Raw genomic sequence first — 18,805 nt, 5'->3', positions numbered from 1 at the left:
CTTGTGTCCATAGATAATCTCGTACGGTGTCTTCATCCATGCTTTGTTGATTTGAACACGATTTTGCACGTAGCAAGCAGTGTTAATCGCCTCAGCCCATAAGAAAACTGGTAGTTTGGAGTCACAAAGCATTGTCCTTGCAGCGTCTTTCAATGTTCTGTTTCTCCTTTCAGCAACACCATTTTGTTGAGGCATGTGAGCAGAGCTATATTGACGCACTATTCCCTTTTTCTGCGCAAAAATGGTCAAGAACAGCATTCTTGAACTCAGTTCCATTGTCGGTACGAAGCGCCTTCACTTGTTTATTGGTTTGCTTCTCAATCATCACAACGAACTTCTTTATCAGATCAGCAACCCCCGCTTTTTTGGATAAGAAGAAGACCCATGTAAACCGAGAGAAATCATCAATCACAACTAGAGAGTACGAGCTTCTGTTGATGCTTAGGACGCTGACTGGACCAAATAAGTCCACATGCAATAGTTGGAGCACTTGACTAATTGAGTTGATTTGCTTGGGCAGATGTGGTTTCCAATGATGTTTTCCTTGAGCACAGGAAAAACACTTTTCAAATGTGATAAAGTCTCTGACAGGGAGGCCTCAGACCATCTCATTTTTTGCAAGACGATTCAGGTTTTTCGAGTTAGCATGACTGAGTCTTCGATGCCACAGCATTGTGTTTTGTTCGGTTACCTTTGAGAATAGACAAGTGACTTGTTTAGGTAGGTTACTGTTCATATCAATAACGTAAGCAGTTCCATCTCGTTTAGATTTAACTAGAATCCATTCTTCTGGGATGACAATGCCTGGCTTGAGAATCATACACTTTTTATCAGTAAAATGGGTAGAGTAGCCTTTATCGCATATTTGGGAAACGCTCAACTAGATGTGCTTTAAATCGAGAGCATAGTTGACATTTTCGAAGCTCAGCACTTCATTCGTTACAGTTCCGTGCTGTGTGATCTTTCCACCATCTCCGCCCGCAAAGGAAATATAACCCCCATTAAAAGATTGAATTTCGCTTAGTTGGGAGATGTCTCCAGTCATATGCTGGGAGCAGCCGCCGTCGACGTACCAAGGACGAACAACATTCCTCCGCAACTGTCCCTGCAAAATGAGCGAAATCATTTAGACTTAGGAACCCAGGTCATCACTATCCTGGGCTTCCCTTTTGGTTTCTTTTAGTCATGTTTCAGTATTTCCAAATTTGGATCTTCATTCGTACGTTCTTCAGAGGATTTCAATGATGAATTAGAAAGGTATTTGGGCTTCCATTGATATTTAGGTTTTACAATATTATTAGTTGGTTTTGAAATTGGTTTCTTAAAGGTTTTCTTTGAGCCTCTGGATTTTCCACCAGAGGAGGTTGAAGATCCAGAGCTGCCTTTTGGTGAAACCGATCTTGGCGCAGCCTTGTTCAGTTTTGGCAAACGATTGTGTGTTTTGTTAGTAAAAACCAATTTATTCTTTCGTAAAACAACCCTTTTTCTGCTTCTATCACCTTTCCAATCATCATTTTGAGAGCGAGCTCTTGAGGAAGTTCTAATTAAAGACCTTCCCCGAGATTCATTCTCTCCTCTAGGTGACAAGTAATTCACAAAGATCCTATTTTGACAAATCCTAGCTATATGACCACCAACACCACAATTAAAACAAATCTGTTTATTATTTGAACTTGTACTGCATTTTTCAGATTTACTTTCTTTACAGACACTCTTACTCTTCTCAGAAGAACATGCATGAGAAATAGGTTGTGAGATAAGTGAAGGTGCCTCAGTCATTTTGACTTGTGGAGTTGATGATTTTTCATGGGAATCACAAGCATCAGAATTACCAAACAATTCATCAAACATATCTAAAAAATTAAATTCAACAGTATCAGATGATGAGCCAGCATAAGAAATGTTTTCAGTCTCAACATCAGAAACACAATTAAAATTGTTCATAACAGAAACATCAGATTTAAAAACAGAAACGGATTCTCCAGCTTCATGCTTTGCCTGATCTAATGGTTGATCTGCAGTGGAAGTAGAAGCATTAGTACTTTTAACATTTATAATCCCTCCTGAGACGAAACCAGATGATTTTCCATAAACCATAAATGATTCTTTGGCAATCTCATCTATAGACAAGGGTTGATACTGATATGTGTGATTATAAGGAGGAGGCACATGATCGTATCCCAAACCCTTTTGTTGATTTCGTTTAAAATCCATGCAGTGATCAATCATGGTGGCAACTACCTTGCTTGATCCATCAAAATTTTGAAAAGCAAAGTTTACAGAATCAAACCTTTTCTTTAATGTATCAAGCTCTGCAGTTAGCGCATCATTTTGTCTTTTAACATAATTGTACAGTTCACATTTATCACTGTACTCTGCCTGGATTCTTCTAAAATCTTTTATCTTAGCTTCTAATTGGACTTTAAGGGGCTTTTTCCCTTTCCTAAGTTGATATCCCTCATATTTAAGGTCATCTACTTCTCTACGTAATGATTGAATTTCATCACAAAGCACTTTAACATATTCTTTACATGCATAAGAAAAAGATAGTAGGGTTACCTCGCTTTTCCTGGGATCGGAAGAGGTAGACGCCATGAAAGCAAACTGCATCTCCATCAATTTTTCTTTGGGATCAGCATCATCAGTCTTGAGGGAAGTATCATCAATCTGAGCTAGAAGAGCATTTTCTGGCCCTGAAATGTTCAAAGCCTAAATCTGGTCCTCCCAGTTAAAGGACTGAGCGACCATAGCGGTCTCACCATTGGCTGTAGCACCTGCACGGTTGTTTCCCGCTGCTACCATCGTCCTATTGTTGTTGACCCTGCGATTTGGCTTAGGACACTCATGAGCAAAATGACCCGACTCGTGGCAGTTGAAATATCTCAGCATACCCTTGTTAAATCCCACCTTCTTATCACCATTCATGCCCGAGTTGTTTTTCCCAGTCTTCTTAGCAAACTGCTTGGCCCTGAAAACAGCCATTGCAATTTGCCAAGTGATATCCATCTCCTCCATGTCTTCTGGGTGAATCTGATCCAGGGCAGCAAATAACAGCTGAGGTGGAAGCTCTCCAGCTACCAAAGCATTATAGCAGTTAACAAGCCTAGTAGCTAGAGCCAGATTTTTATCAGTATCCTTAGGGTTTGAGGAAGAGGCTACAATAGGCACATTTTGGGAAGGAACAACTTGTGGAGTAGTAAACGACTGATTCTGAAGAATACATGATGCAGCACTGAAAGTTTGAATCTGAGGTTGCTGAGTTGCAAAGGTTTGGCCTGAGGAAGACATGATTGCAGAAAAAGCATTGTTGGATGAGATTCCAAGGTTTCCAGTAGAGTATGAGTTTACATGATTGATCTCTCTCTGTTTGTGTCACAACTAGAAATTTTTTGTGCCTTGTAACAACAACACTTACGCCAATTATGAATCAAAGACATGAAAGCATGTATGATACTTACTCTATGACAACAAAATTTCAATCAAACACTTCATACAAGCATTGCAAATAGTCAACAAGCAATTGGAAACCTTAGAAATCCTTGTTTAAGTCCATTATGGATTAGGATTTCCTTATTGGGCCCAATGGACCAATAAGCTTCCAATTGGACTATCTTGGGCTTAGAACTCTTGAATGGGCTCTAATTGGACCCACTTCCATTTATTTCAATATTTTGGGCCATATTGGGCCTAGAATGAAATAAATTATTTAAATGAATCATATTGGTCCATAATTAACCTAATTTAGCCCTAATAGGTCATAAAAATCATATTTATATTTATTTGGACCAAAAATCACTCAACATAACCATGAAAATTGGGCTTAAGCATTTAAGGCCCAAAACTCTATTCTCTTTTCTCCATTCTTGGCCCAAGCCCAATCCATGGGGAAGAGTTGACTTAGGCCTTGCCACCCCATTTTTACATGGAGGTTATCCATGCAAATAACCCAAGTATCCATGCACTATCTCATCAATCTTCTCTCTCCCTCTCCTTCTTTTTCCTTCGGCCGAGAGCAAGAGAATGAACACACACACCTCACAAAACTCTCTATAAATCACTTAAGAATCATCCACTCTTCTTCATCCAAAATCTCGAAAATTTAGCTTGAAGTCTAAGGATCTTCATCAAGTAATTCATCATCTAAGGTAAGTTAATGGCTAACTTATGATCTAACTCCCTTCATTTCATCAAAATCTCTTCTAAATCCATTCAATCTTGTGATCTTGCACCTTAGAAGCTCTTTAAATTCGAGATCTTCCAAGAAAGGTTGCTAGGGCTGAAAATAACAACAAACTCTTCTCTTTTCTTCTTCAAAACCGATCCACAACTCAAGGTGAGTTTTATACCCCCCTTCTTTTCGGTTTTATGAGTTTTTATGGGGGAGAATACATATAAATGTGTAGATCTATGTGTAAATGTATGCTATGTGTGATTTGATGCATGTATGTGTGTGATATCATGTGTTTGTGATGAATATGTTATCCAAAAAGTGTGTAAAAACCGAGATCTAAAACATGGGGAAAGAAATAAACTTAACTTAAACTACTTTACACTAATCAAGTCAAGAAAAATAGTTTATATGGTTAGATTGAACATACTTGAACATAAAACTCATTTTTGGGCTTAAATTCTCAAAAATACAAATATTGGGGTCCAAACCGACAAATTATAATTTCTGGAGGGTCAAAAGGGTCCAAACAGTTTCTAAAATAATTTTTCTGTACATCAACATTTTTAGGGGCTTAAAATGTAAATTTTGAATTTAATGGGCTAAATTTGGGCTTTTTGGCCTAATAAGCTTCAAAGTGCGAAATTTCTAAATTTGAGGGGATGGAAATGCAAATTTCTGTAAAACAGGTGATTTGAAGTGAAACAAAACAACTCCAATGGTCAAAAATGCTTTTCAAATTCAAAAAGGATCAAAAATGTAGAAATTTTTTATTTTGGGCCAAAACTGTCAAAATTGCGAAATTGAGGGTTTAACCGAGAAAACATTATTCTGGAAGGACTAAAGCTATTTACAAAACAAAAATTGGGGTAAAAATTGTCTTTTCTACAAGTTTATGACACAAAACTGTCAAAATAATGTTTTTAGGACTAAAATGAAATTCTTTTATATAAAGGACTAAAAGTGCTATTTTTATCAAAGAAAGGTTGTGAAAAAGTAAAAATCTTACTTTTAAACGAATTAATTCATTAAGACAAAATACAAGATCCATGACTACCGACGAAGCATAAGAACAAATACACTCTCAACACCCAATATCGTTATAAAACAAATTGATTCGGTCTTGAATCAATAACACAACAAAAATCAATAATTCATAGGATTTCAATAAACACGCGATAACTAAGATGAGTCAACATTCAATCTTTGGGCTTGAAAGTTTCAAATCATGCTTGTTGGGCCTTGCTAGCCCAATAACATGATCTTTGGGCCCGAAGGGAACGCGCTTACATGTTAATGGGGCTTCTATGACCTAGTTTCATGTAAAAGGACTTTCAATAGCTCTATTGTGCTATTGGGCCCTAATGGCCCATTGGTACTGCTAGTGAGGTCGAGAAGTCAAATGCGATTTGGGCCAAGTGCCTTATGCTTTCCCGATGGCCTTGAATAACTTATGGAAATAAAAGGGGGCTTCGTACCCTCCTTTCTCCTTGGTTGTTGGGCTTACGAGAATTCGAGTAATCAGATTCGTGATGTTAAACAAGAGAAGTCAGGATGGCTGGATTACGTGAGTTGTATGGACGACGCCTCAAGGATCGTTCGTAATTTGTAGTTATAAACTAGTCATTTTCATTAATGTGTGATTGTAACAACTCACAAACTTTAATTAATCCAATGTCACTTGGGTAATAAAAAACAATCGTCGTATCGGTATAACAATAAATAAGTCATGTAATTTACGTATCGGGAAAACATCGGGTTTTCCAGGAAGTTCAACATTTTCACCTATGTGATGTATACAAAGTTCAACAATTATACATGTTTTCAAAATCGACAAGCATATTTACGGATCTTCACACTTTTGATAAACAAATGCTCTTTTCAGAAAATATCGGATTTTCTGGGTTTTTCAAACTTAACAAAAATCATTTTTCCATAACATTACTTATGAACTCACCAACATTTCATATGTTGACGTTTTCCAAAATAACTTGTATTCTCAGGTACCGGGTAAACCGAAGAATATGTATCAAGTTATGTCATGGTGTTTTGCTTAGATTATTTATCGAACGGTTTATGTTATGAAATTTTAATGTTTAAAACAATGTACTGAATGTGAACAATATCAGTTGTAATATTTCAATGCATGGTGATGAATGATGTTATGATTCATGTATAATCATTGTGATGGTATGCAATTTAAGTCACAAGAGCCCTCGGACGTTTCCGCCGTCTGGTTCGTGGGTGTGACAGGTTGGTATCAGAGCTCTGTTTATAGTGAACTAGCATATCTAACCACACATTGATATGCAACTATAAACCAAAAAGAGGGACTAACACAACTCTGAACAAAACAAGTAAAACATAACAATAAAAACATCCTTGCTTGTATTAGGAAAAAGAACATAATACCAAACCAAACAAGATAATGCTAGTATCTCGTTTAAGCCAGGACTGTTCTTAGTCGTATGAAGGAGTGGATGTAGCCTGATCAACTACATTTCCTCCAAGGTACAACTATCACATGTTCTGAGGAAATCGTGATAGCTAGGGAACCTAAAAACATACCCCTTTATCACCAAGAAGAGAACATCCGTTCAGTCTATACAATAGTTGTAGAGTCATAGGAGTAATGATAGTTTATTCGTATACCTCCTCCCAGTCTTCATGGAAGGAGAGCAGCAGGGCATTCAGTTTCATCAAGTCCTAGTGGCTCACGGGATGCTTGAAGATGAACCTGAAGGGAATCAAGGGGAAGCTCACGACGTCGGACCTGACGAGTACACGGACACCGACTATGAGTTCGAGGAGACCGATGATGACATAGAGGAAGAACAAGACTCGGGCGAAGATCACACCACGTCATTTGTCGTTGAGGCACAACAGGACCACCCTGCCCCACCAGTGAACACCGCAAGGGAGGATCGCTCCCCCGAAGCTGAGATTGCCGCCCTGCGGCAACAGCTGTTCGCCATGGAAGCACGTACAATGCGAGCTGAGCATGAGAGGGATGAGGTCATTGGAGACATGACTGAGATGGCTCAGTTGTTGGCTCAACACTTCGGCATATGATCTCGCCACTATCTTACGACACTCCATGGGTGTTAGGGATAAACTTATCTTACTAGGTCATTAGGATCTATGTTATGTACCCCGACTCTATGTTTAAGTGACTACACTACTCATAGAGTCGTTATGCTGTCAAACTAGTACCGCTTATGTATGATCTTCCGAGCAAAATTTTCATGTATCAAAGTGCGGGTAATAGTAATGAAAGATTTTACATGTTTTATTGTAACGTTATAATCTGCTATGTGTTACGTATCCATGATTGTATGCTAAATTGTAGAACTACTTAAGTTGTGCCATGCATCTAGTCTATAGGATCACAACCTCACCAAAAACCACAGACACTCAACATCTTTCCGTTCCATGACAGAAAGACGCCTCAACGACCCACTCGCGGAAACCCTGGACCAACCCCACCCGAAGTCAACTCAGCTGCATTCCAGGCAGCTGTATCTGCTGCGGTCACCGCAACAATCACACAAATTCACCGAGGGAACAATGGAGGAGTCAACAGACAATGGGCCGGAAGTTCGAAAAACGGGATGAATCAAGGACCCACCAGAACATGTTCTTACAGAGACTTCACCAACGCCAAACCACGAACCTTTAATGGCACTGGAGGGATGATCGCCCTGAAACGGTGGATCGAGAAGGTAGAATCGGTATTAGAGATATGCGATTGTCCTGAGGAGATGAAGGTGAAGTTTGCCACATGCACTTTCGTTGACCAAGCGCTCACTTGGTGGAACGGACACGTGGAAGCCATGACACTCCCCGTAGCCAATTCCATGCCATGGGTAGAAATGACAAAAATGCTGATGGCCGAGTACTGCCCTCGTGGTGAAATTCAGAAAATGGAACAAGAGCTGTGGAATCTCACTGTCCGGCATGCTGATATAGATGCCTACATATCAAGGTTTAGAAAACTGTCTCTGTTATGCCCTGACATGATTAGCTCAGAGGGTAAGAAGATTGAACAATCCATCTGGGGACTAACCTCCCCGATTCAAGGAAACATGATAGCTGCAAATCCCAAAACTTTCGACAGTGCCAAGAGATTGGCCAAGAAGCTGTATGACCACAACAACAAGAAGGGTGAGAAGCCAGTGGAGACTGAGGTTAAGAGGGAAAATGATAGCAAGAAGGGGAAGAACAACAAGAGGAAAGGACGTCAAGGCTCCGAATCATCCAAGAAGCAGCAAACGGTGGCAATTAATGCTGTAACCGCTCAAGTTCCATCCACACCACATGCTCCAGCCTCAGCTGCCCCAAGTGCTCCTAGACCTTATTCCGGTAATCATCCCAAGTGCAACAAGTGTGGCCTCCATCACAATGGAGAATGCAGAGAGATGCAGTTCACCAGTTGCAATCGGAAGGGGCACACGACAAAGTACAGCAGGACTTACCCTCCTCAGAACCAACAATAGGGAAACATCAACAACAATAACCGCAACAACAACATCACCAACACTGGCGGCAACAATGCAGGACCTAGCCACACCTGCTATGGATGTGGAAGGACTGGGCATTTCCGTCGAAATTTCCCCAACAACAAGAATCCCGGAAATGGAGGAACAGGAAGGGTGCTGACCATGGGTCAGGGAGAAGCGATTTAGGATCCCGTTGTTGTTACCGGTACGTTTCCCCTAAACCACACTTATGCATGCATGCTATTTGACACCGGAGCGGAGCGAAGTTTTTTGAGCAATAAGTTTAAACATTTGTTACAACAACAACCCCATAAGCTCAATGAAACCTTTATGGTGGAAATGGCCAATGGGAAAACCGAATCCACTAGGGAAATCTACATCGGATGTACCCTAACACTAAATCAACACGTCTTTTGAATAGACTTAATGCTTGTTTCCATTAGGAGTTTCGATGTGATTATTGGCATGGACTGGTTAAGCCCCCACCATGCTGAAATTATGTGTCACGAGAAGGCCGTTCGCCTTCACCTTCCCAATCATGAAACCCTAGTTATTTACGGAGACAAACCTAGCACGAACCTTCACCTCATCTCGTGCATCCAGGCACAGAAGCATCTGCGAAAGAACAATTTGACGTTCCTGGCTCATATAGTGGATAAAACCAAGGAAGAGGTTAGCATTCAAGACATTCCAGTAGCACGTGAATTCCCAGATGTATTTCCTAAAGATCTTCCTGGAGTACCCCTAGAGAGACAAGTTGAACTCCGAATTGATCTTGTTCCAGGAGCAATTCCCCTCGCTAAATCGCCTTACCGACTAGCTCCTACTGAGACGTAGGAATTGTCCAACCAACTCAGCGAACTCCTGGGCAAAGGATTCATCCGACCTAGCTACTCGCCATGGGGAGCTCCGGTCCTCTTTGTTAAAAAGAAGGACGGATCTTTTAGGATGTGCATCGATTACAGGGAGCTAAACAAGCTCACTGTCAAAAATCACTATCCACTCCCACGAATCGACGATCTATTTGACCAGCTCCAAGGAGCTAGTTACTTCTCTAAGATAGATCTATGATTTGGATACCATCAACTCAAGGTCTGGGAAGAGGATATACCCAAAACTGCTTTCCAAACTCGTTACGGACATTATGAATTTGTCGTAATGCCCTTCGGTCTAACGAATGCCCCTGCCGCATTCATGGACCTAATGAACCGAATCTGTCGACCATTCCTCGACAAATTTGTTATCGTTTTCATTAACGACATTCTAGTCTATTCCCGAAGCGAAGACGAGCATGGCCAACATCTCCGACAAATCCTGGAGACCCTGCGAACGGAGCAGCTATATGCAAAACTGTCCAAGTGTGAGTTCTGGATCCGTAGCGTGAACTTTTTGGGTCATGTTGTTAGTTAGGAAGGAATACATGTGGATCCTTCTAAGGTCAAAGTCGTTGAAGGATAGGCAGTTCCAACAACACCCACAAAAATTCGCCATTTCTTAGGCCTAGCAGGCTACTATAGGAGGTTCATCCAGAACTTCTCTAAGATCGCCAAGCCACTTACCTCGCTTACACAAAAGGGAGTACCATTCAAATGGACGGACAAACAAGAAGTTGCATTCCGAACTCTGAAACAAGCACTCTGTAGTGACCCGGTACTATCTATACCAGAGGGAACGGAAGATTTCGTGGTCTACTGTGATGCGTGAAATCAGGGTTTAGGTTGCGTTCTCATGCAGCGTGGAAAAGTGATAGCTTACGCATCCCGCCAACTAAAGACACACGAAGTGAATTATAGAACCCATGATCTAGAATTGGGAGCAGTGGTCTTTGCTCTGAAGATTTGGAGGCATTACCTCTATGGTACGAAGTGCACCATCTACACGGACCACAAGAGTCTCCAACACATCTTGCATCAAAAAGAGCTGAATATGAGGCAACGAAGATGGGTTGAACTATTAAACGATTAAGAGTGTGAGATGCAGTACCACCCAGGCAAGGCCAACGTGGTAGCTGATGCCTTGAGCCAGAAAGAGTACTCTAATCGTCGCGTGAAAACTCTCTCAATAACCATCCAATCTCACCTAACCACTCAGATCAGGGCAGCCCAGTCAGATGCCATGAAGGCGGAAAACAGAGCAAGCGAAGCATTACGCGGAATGGAAAAGAATCTCGAGGTGAAAGAGGACGGAGTATACTATTTCATGAACCGTATTTGGATTCCCAAACTTGTAGGATTTAGGGAGGTAGTCATGAATGAAGCTCACAAGACACGATGCTCCATCCATCCAGGTTCGGACAAAATGTACTTGGATATTAAACAACATTATTGGTGGCCTAACATGAAGGCAGAAATTGCCACCTATGCCAGCAAATGCCTTACTTGCGCCAAAGTAAACGTGGAATACCAGAAGCCCTCGGGGTTATTACAGCAACCAGTAATCCCCGGGTGGAAATGTGAAGGGATTTCTATGGACTTTGTGACCAAGCTACCCAAGACGTCAGATGGATTAGACACTATATGGGTAATAATTGACCGACTGATGAAATCCGCCCATTTCCTGCCAATAAAAGAATCCTACAAGATGGAGAGACTGACAAGAATATACATTCGAGAAATCGTGAGGCTTCAGGAGTGCCAGTGTATATCATCTTAGATAGAGACAGTAGGTTCACTTCACGTTTTTGGCAATCACTTCAGAAAGCAGTTGGAACCCATCTTGACATGAGCACCGCTTATCACCCACAAACGGATGGTCAAAGCGAACGAACCATCCAGACGCTCGAAGATATGCTTCGCGCATGTGTAATAGACTTTGGGAAGTCCTGGGATACCCACTTACCCTTGGTTGAATTCTCGTATAACAACAGTTACCATTCGAGCATCAAAGTCGCTCCTTTCGAAGCGCTATATAGATGTAAGTGTAGATCACTGTTGTATTGGGCTGAGGTGGGCGACACCCAGCTAGCAAAGGAACTAACATCAGACAAGACATTAACAGGACCGGAGATGATACGTGAAACCACGGAAAAGATAGTTCAAATCAGAGATCGACTACAAGCATCGCGCGACCGACAAAAGAGCTACGCTGATAAATGGAGAAAGCCCTTAGAGTTTCAGGTCGGGGATCGAGTACTGTTAAAAGTTTCTCCCTGGAAAAGGGTCGTTCGTTTTGGAAAACGAGGAAAACTGAACCCACGATACATTGGACCTTTCGAGATCCTTGCCCGAATAGGTCCAGTGGCGTACAAACTGCAGCTACCCGCTGAGCTCAACAGTGTACACCCCGTGTTCCATGTTTCTAATCTAAAGAAGTTCCTATCCGATGAAACTCTTGTCATTCCCCTTGACGAAATCGAAATCAATGAGAATCTCCTGTTCGTTGAAGAACCAGTCGAAATCATGGACAGGGAGGTGAAGCGTACTAAACAAAGTCGCATCCTGATCGTGAAAGTATGGTGGAACGCGAAGCGTGGGCCAGAATTCACGTGGGAACGCGAAGACCAAATGAAGCAAAAGTACCGTCATCTATTCTAGCATTCTCAAATCTAGCTTTCAAAAGAATTTCAGGACGAAATTCTCTCTAACAGGGGGATGATGTCACAACTAGAAATTTTTGTGCCTTGTAACTACAACACTTATGCCAATTATGAATCAAAAACATGAAAGCATGTATGATGCTTACTCTTTGACAACAAAATTTCAATCAAACACTTCATACAAGCATTGCAAATAGTCAACAAGGAAATGGAAACCTTAGAAATCCTTGTTTAAGTCCATTATGGATTAGGATTTCCTTATTGGGCCTAATGGACCAATAAGCTTCCAATTGGACTATCTTGGGCTTAGAACTCTTGAATGGTCTCTAATTGGACCCACTTCCATTTATTTCAATATTTTGGGCCATATTGGGCCTAGAATGAAATAAATTATATAAATGAACCATATTGGGCCATAATTAACCAAATTTAGCCCTAATAGGTCATAAAAATCACATTTATATTTATTTGGACCAAAAATCACTCAACAAAACCATGAAAATTGGGCTTAAGCATTTAAGGCCCAAAACTCTATTCTCTTTTCTCCATTCCCGGCCCAAGCCCAATCCATGGGGAAGAGTTGACTTAGGCCTTGCCACCTCATTTTTACTTGGAGGTTATCCATGCAAATAACCCAAGTATCCATGCACAATCTCATCAATCTTCTCTCTCCCTCTCCCTCTTTTTCCTTCGGCCGAGAGCAAGAGAATGAACACACACACCTCACAAAACTCTCTCTAAATCACTCAAGAATCATCCACTCTTCTTCATCCAAAATCTTGAAAATTTGGCTTGAAGTCTAAGGATCTTCATCAAGTAATTCATCATCTAAGGTAAGTTAATGGCTAACTTATGATCTAACTCCCTTCATTTCATCAAAATCTCTTCTAAATCCATTCAATCTTGTGATCTTGCACCTTAGAAGCTCTTTAAATTCGAGATCTTCCAAGAAAGGTTGCTAGGGCCAAAAATAACAACAAACTCTTCTCTATTCTTCTTCAAAACCGATCCACAACTCAAGGTGAGTTTCATACCCCCTTCTTTTTGGTTTTTATGAGTTTTTATTAGGGAGAATACAAGTAAATGTGTACATCTATGTGTAAATGTATGCTATGTGTGATTTGAAGCATGTATGTGTGTGATATCATGTGTTTGTGATGAATATGGTATCCAAAAAGTGTGTAAAATCTGAGATCTAAAACATGGGGAAAGAAATAAACATAACTTAAACTATTTTACACTAATCAAGTCAAGAAAAATAGTTTATATGGTTAGAATGAACATACTTGAACATAAAACTCATTTTTGGGCTTAAATTGTCAAAAATACAAAGATTGGGGTCCACACCGAAAAATTATAATTTCTGGAGGGTCAGAAAGGTCCAAACAGTTTCTAAAACAATTTTTCTGAACATCAACATTTTTGAGGGGCTTAAAATGTAAATTTTGAATTTAATGGGCTAAATTTGGGCTTTTCGGCCCAATAAGCTTCAAAGTGCGAAATTTCTAAATTTGGGGGGCTGGAAATGCAAATTTCTGTAAAACAGGGGATTTGAAGTGAAACAAAACAATTCCAATGGTCAAAAATGCTTTTCAAATTCAAAAAGGATCAAAAATGTAAAATTTTTCTATTTTGGGCCAAAACTGTCAAAGTTGCAAAATTGAGGGTTTAACCGAGAAAACATTATGCTGGAAGGACTAAAGCTATTTACAAAACAAAAATTGGGGTAAAAATGTCTTTTCTACAAGTTTATGACACAAAACTGTCAAAATAATGTTTTTAGGACTAAAATGAAATTCTTTTATATAAAGGACTAAAAGTGCTATTTTTATCAAAGAAAGGTTGTGAAAAAGTAAAAATCTTACTTTTAAACGAATTAATTCATTAAGACAAAATACAAGATCCATGACTACCGACGAAGCATAAGAACAAATACACTCTCAACACCCAATATCGTTATAAAACAAATTGATTCGGTCTTGAATCAATAACACAACAAAAATCAATAATTCATAGGATTTCAATAAACACGCGATAACTAAGATGAGTCAACATTCAATCTTTGGGCTTGAAAGTTTCAAATCATGCTTGTTGGGCCTTGCTAGCCCAATAACATGATCTTTGGGCCCGAAGGGAACGCGCTTACATGTTAATGGGCCTTCTATGACCTAGTTTCATGTAAAAGGACTTTCAATAGCTCTATTGTGCTATTGGGCCCTAATGGCCCATTAGTACTGCTAGTGAGGTCGAGATGTTAAATGCGATTCGGGCCAAGTGCCTTACACATTCCCGATAGCCTTGAGTTACTTATGGAAATAAAAGGGGGCTTCGTACCCTCCTTTCTCCTCGGTTGTTGGGCTTACGAGAATTTGAGTAATCAGATTCGTGACGTTAAACAAGAGAAGTCAGGGTGGTTGGATTATGTGAGTAGTATGGACGACGCCTCAAGGATCGTTTGTAATTTGTAGTTATAAACTAGTAATTTTCATTAATGCGTGATTGTAACAACTCACAAACTTTAATTAATCCAATGTCACCTGGGTAACCAAAAACAATCGTCGTATCGGTATAACAATAAACAAGTCATGTAATTTACGTATTGGGAAAACATCGGGTTTTCCTAGGAAGTTCAACATTTTCACCTATGTGATATATACAAAGTTCAACAATTATACATGTTTTCAAAATCGTCAAGCAACGGATCTTCACACTTTTTATAAAAAAATGCTCTTTTCAGAAAATATCATATTTTCTGGGTTTTTCAAACTTAACAAAAATCATTTTTCCATAACATTACGTATGAACTCACCAACATTTCATATGTTGACGTTTTCCAAAATAACTTGTATTCTCAGTTACCAGGTAAGCCGAAGAATATGTATCAAGTTATGTCATGGTGTTTTGCTTAGATTAGTTATCGAACGGTTTATGTTATGAAATTGTAATGTTTAAAACAATGTACTGAATGTGAACAATATCAGTTGTAATATTTCAATGCATGGTGATGAATGATGTTATGATTCATGTATAATTATTATGATGGTATTCAATTTAAGTCAGAAGAGCCCTCGGACGTTTCCACCGTCCGGTTCGGGGGTGTGACAGTTTGTCATCAATGTCACAAGCTTTGATGATAGCCATGACCTCAGCAAGAGTGAGGCGATTCAAATCCTTAGTTTTCTTAATCACAGCAACTTTCATGTCCCATGATCTAGGAAGAGCATTCAGGAGCTTCTTGTTGATTTCCGACATGGTCAAGAAAATCCCAGATATGTTCATGTCAGCTGTGAGAGATGTGAACCTCTGTAGTTGAGCCTCAAGAGTTTCTCCTAGAATGTAGTTGAACATGTTGAACTTTTGTCTCAACATGTCCTGGCGACTCTATTTCATGTCCTCATTTCCCTCATAGACTTCAATTAGGTATTCCCATAGATCTTTAGCTGAAGTGTACTCACGAAAACCTTGAGCAATATAAGGAGATAATCCCATGGTTAAAGTGGCTAGGGCCCTCTCCTACACCTCAATTTTCTCAAATTCCTCATCAGTGTAATTCTCAACGTCCTTGTTAGTAACTTGGCCTCTGACTGTCGTGGTGATTCTAACAAGGCCTTTAAGAATGCTTCTCTATACCTTAAAGTCCTTCATTTTGATGTATTTTTCAATTCTATACTTCCATTCGGGGAAACCATCCGCAGACATCAATCTTGGAATTCGTGTGGTAGTGCCCATAACAGAGTCAAGTTCATTGAAATGATTTTGACCTTGAGAATCCATTTGAAATTAAGCAAATTAAGAGTTCCAAAGAGGTTTATGGTTTAAGGAAGTAAGCTGACTACGACAGTAAACAAAGTTTACGGTTGATGAATTTGCGACCATAAACTGGGTTTACAGTCGTAAGTGGGTTTACGGATTGAATTTTGAATTTACGGTTTCTGAGTTTATTGTTCTTCGATCCTGATTACGATTCTTGAATTTTAAGCGTTTACGGTTGATGAATTTTTCCTTTTACGGTTGATGAACTGAGTTTACGGTTGGGCAGTAAACTCACAGACAGCCTTTAAAACACGACTTTAAGATGAAATTGGACCCTTCAAAGCCTAGAACGTAGAAACTAATGCTCGAATAGTGAGAATACCAGCTTAAACACTCAAAATCTCGATCGAATGAATTTTTGATACCAGTTTACGCTCTGATACCAATTGTTAGGTCCGAATCTGGATCTTTTACTAGTAATCAAGCAATCAACAATCGAGAATAATAATGAGATGAATAATAATTGAGCTTGCACATGTTTATATCAAATAACCATCTGGTACAACTCAAACACTAGCCGTAAACTGACCTTATATACTCGACTAGACAGCAAACGGAGTTTGCGGCCGTAAACGTGTTTACGGTCGTGAACTTGACAAAACATTAAAAAACTCTAAATATCTCAAAAGTACTATTACAGACTCATAAGCAAACAAATCTGTTTGGTTGAAATGTCACTTAAGTGTTGCGTCATTGGGCTCGGCTATTAGTCCAAAGTTTTGTACTCCGGTTTGGGCCTGTCCAACCGTGAACCTGTTATGTTTCCTATATAAACAATATGCTTGCATGCATATTAGGTTAACGATCTAGAATACGATTTACAGAATTCCAATAGCTTTACAGATTTCTTTATCGTTCTTGTAAACCTTCTAACCCTCTACAGTTGATGTTCTTGATCGAGCTCTTCTGAGGGTTATTTTATAATCATTAGACACGTTTGATTCATTCTTGAGTTGTTTATTATTTTCGTGTTCTTGCTGTTTGATCTTTATTTACCTGTTTAAGATCTAATCGATCTTCAAGATTAACTTTTAATCTCATCAATTGGTATCAGAGCAGGAGGCTGTGTAATCGATACACCTCTTTTCTGTGAAAAGGTTTCAATTAGGGTTTTTCCGCAATTACTGATATTTATTGAGCCGTCATCTCATTATTGACGTATTTTGATATTTATTGTTTTGCCCTAATCTGATTTATTACAAGTCTGATCTTTGAACAGGTTATTCGATCATAATGGACGAGTCGCAATCGAATCCCATCAATATTTCCAACAGCATTGGATCAACCACGAAGATTCCCATCCTATACACCCATGATTATGAAGTCTGGGCGCATTACTTTGAAGACTATGTTATAGGATCTGAGGATAATGGTTACCTCATCTGGGAAGCAATTATCAATGGACCGTTTTCTCACTCTGCAACGTCAAGGATTATTAAAACTCAAAAGGAGTATAATGATCTGCTGAAGGACGTTAAAGATATTGCGCAAGATGAAAATGATAAATTCCAGTGCAATATCAAGGCGTTAAGGTTGATTAGATTTGCCCTTCAGTCCGACACTTTCAGATTAGTAAGTTCATGCACGACGGCAAAGGAAGTTTGGGATAGACTTCGTGAACTGTACTCTACAGACGAGGACCTTGAACACTCTATCTAAACCTTACTCTTATCTGAGTTTGGAGAATTCAGGCAAGGAGCCGAAGAAACTGTGACTCAAATGTTCGATCGCTTCAATCATCTTCTCAGCAAGATGATCAAGCATGACATCGAAAGGAAGCTTATCGAGCAGAAGGTTACGTTTTTAAATGGTCTAAGATCAGAGTGGAGAGAAGTGGTGTCTACGGTTAAAGCTCATGAGCAGTTTAAATCATATTCTTTAGCGAAACTGGTGGGTATTCTCAAGTCTCAGGAGAAGATTGTGCTGCAGGAAAAGAATGTTGTCTCAAGCCTAGGTTCGCTGGCCCTCCTGTCAAAAAGTAAAGTTGTGATAGAGGATGAAGACCTCAACTTGGAGGAGTATGACCTCACGTCGGAGGATTATGCTATGATGGTGTCTAACCCCAAGAGGTTCATTAAGAAGAGATTCCCCAGCAACAAAAACCGAAACTGGCAGGGAAGTTATAGTTCAGAAAAGTTTAACAATGAACCGAAGGTTGAAGAGTCTAAGAAGGAACCGAAGGCAGAAGGTGATTCTGGAGTAAGCTGTTTCTACTGTGGAGGGAAAAATCACTATGCTAAGGATTGTGTCCTCAAAAAGATGGCTGAAAAGGATCAGGAAAAGGATGAGGAAGCTTTGCTGCAGAAAAAGCTTGATGAGATAAGGAAGAATAAATCTACCGCTAACCCTTCCATGAATGCTCTAATTGTGCAGGGTTCGGTTGACGGTGATGAGTTCGGTGGCGTGGAAGTTTGGTCATCCGACTCTGAAGACGATGAAGTAAGGAAGTCTTCGCATGGTAAGGCTTGTGTGGAAAAACAGGAGAGCAGTGGAGCAAGTGCTTGATGGTGTCTGAAGTATCTCAGATGAGGGGATACAACACTGATGGTGGAAGCAATGAACCGAAGGAGCAGCAGGATATGTGCTTTACGGCCAAACCGCTCAGCGTGCAGTTCAACGAGCTCGATGAACTGATCAAAAAGGTACAATCGGTTTTTGTTTCATTTAAAGTACCACAAAGCTCATATGATAAAGAACTAAAAAGTGTTAATTCTCGAATCTCTCATCTAGATAGTAGTTTAACTCAAACTCGAGTCACCAATTCTAACCTGACTGATCAATTAAGCAGGG

General features: G+C 39.9%; 1 protein-coding gene across 1 annotated transcript; it reads right to left on the bottom strand.

Moving 5' to 3' along the window:
- Positions 1–880: 880 nt before the first annotated feature.
- On the bottom strand, positions 881–3,288 carry LOC128127934 (uncharacterized). The gene is made up of 3 exons (XM_052766682.1): positions 2,760–3,288; positions 1,873–2,693; positions 881–1,105 (listed from the first exon to the last, which is right to left on the bottom strand). Exons 1-3 carry the CDS (start codon positions 3,286–3,288, stop codon positions 881–883), a joined length of 1,575 nt encoding a protein of 524 aa, XP_052622642.1.
- Between the last annotated feature and the right edge of the window lie 15,517 nt (positions 3,289–18,805).

This window comes from Lactuca sativa, chromosome 8 (assembly GCF_002870075.4).
Source record: "Lactuca sativa cultivar Salinas chromosome 8, Lsat_Salinas_v11, whole genome shotgun sequence".
Classification (NCBI taxonomy): domain Eukaryota; kingdom Viridiplantae; phylum Streptophyta; class Magnoliopsida; order Asterales; family Asteraceae; genus Lactuca; species Lactuca sativa.
This window is presented reverse-complemented; position numbering and strand designations above follow the sequence as displayed.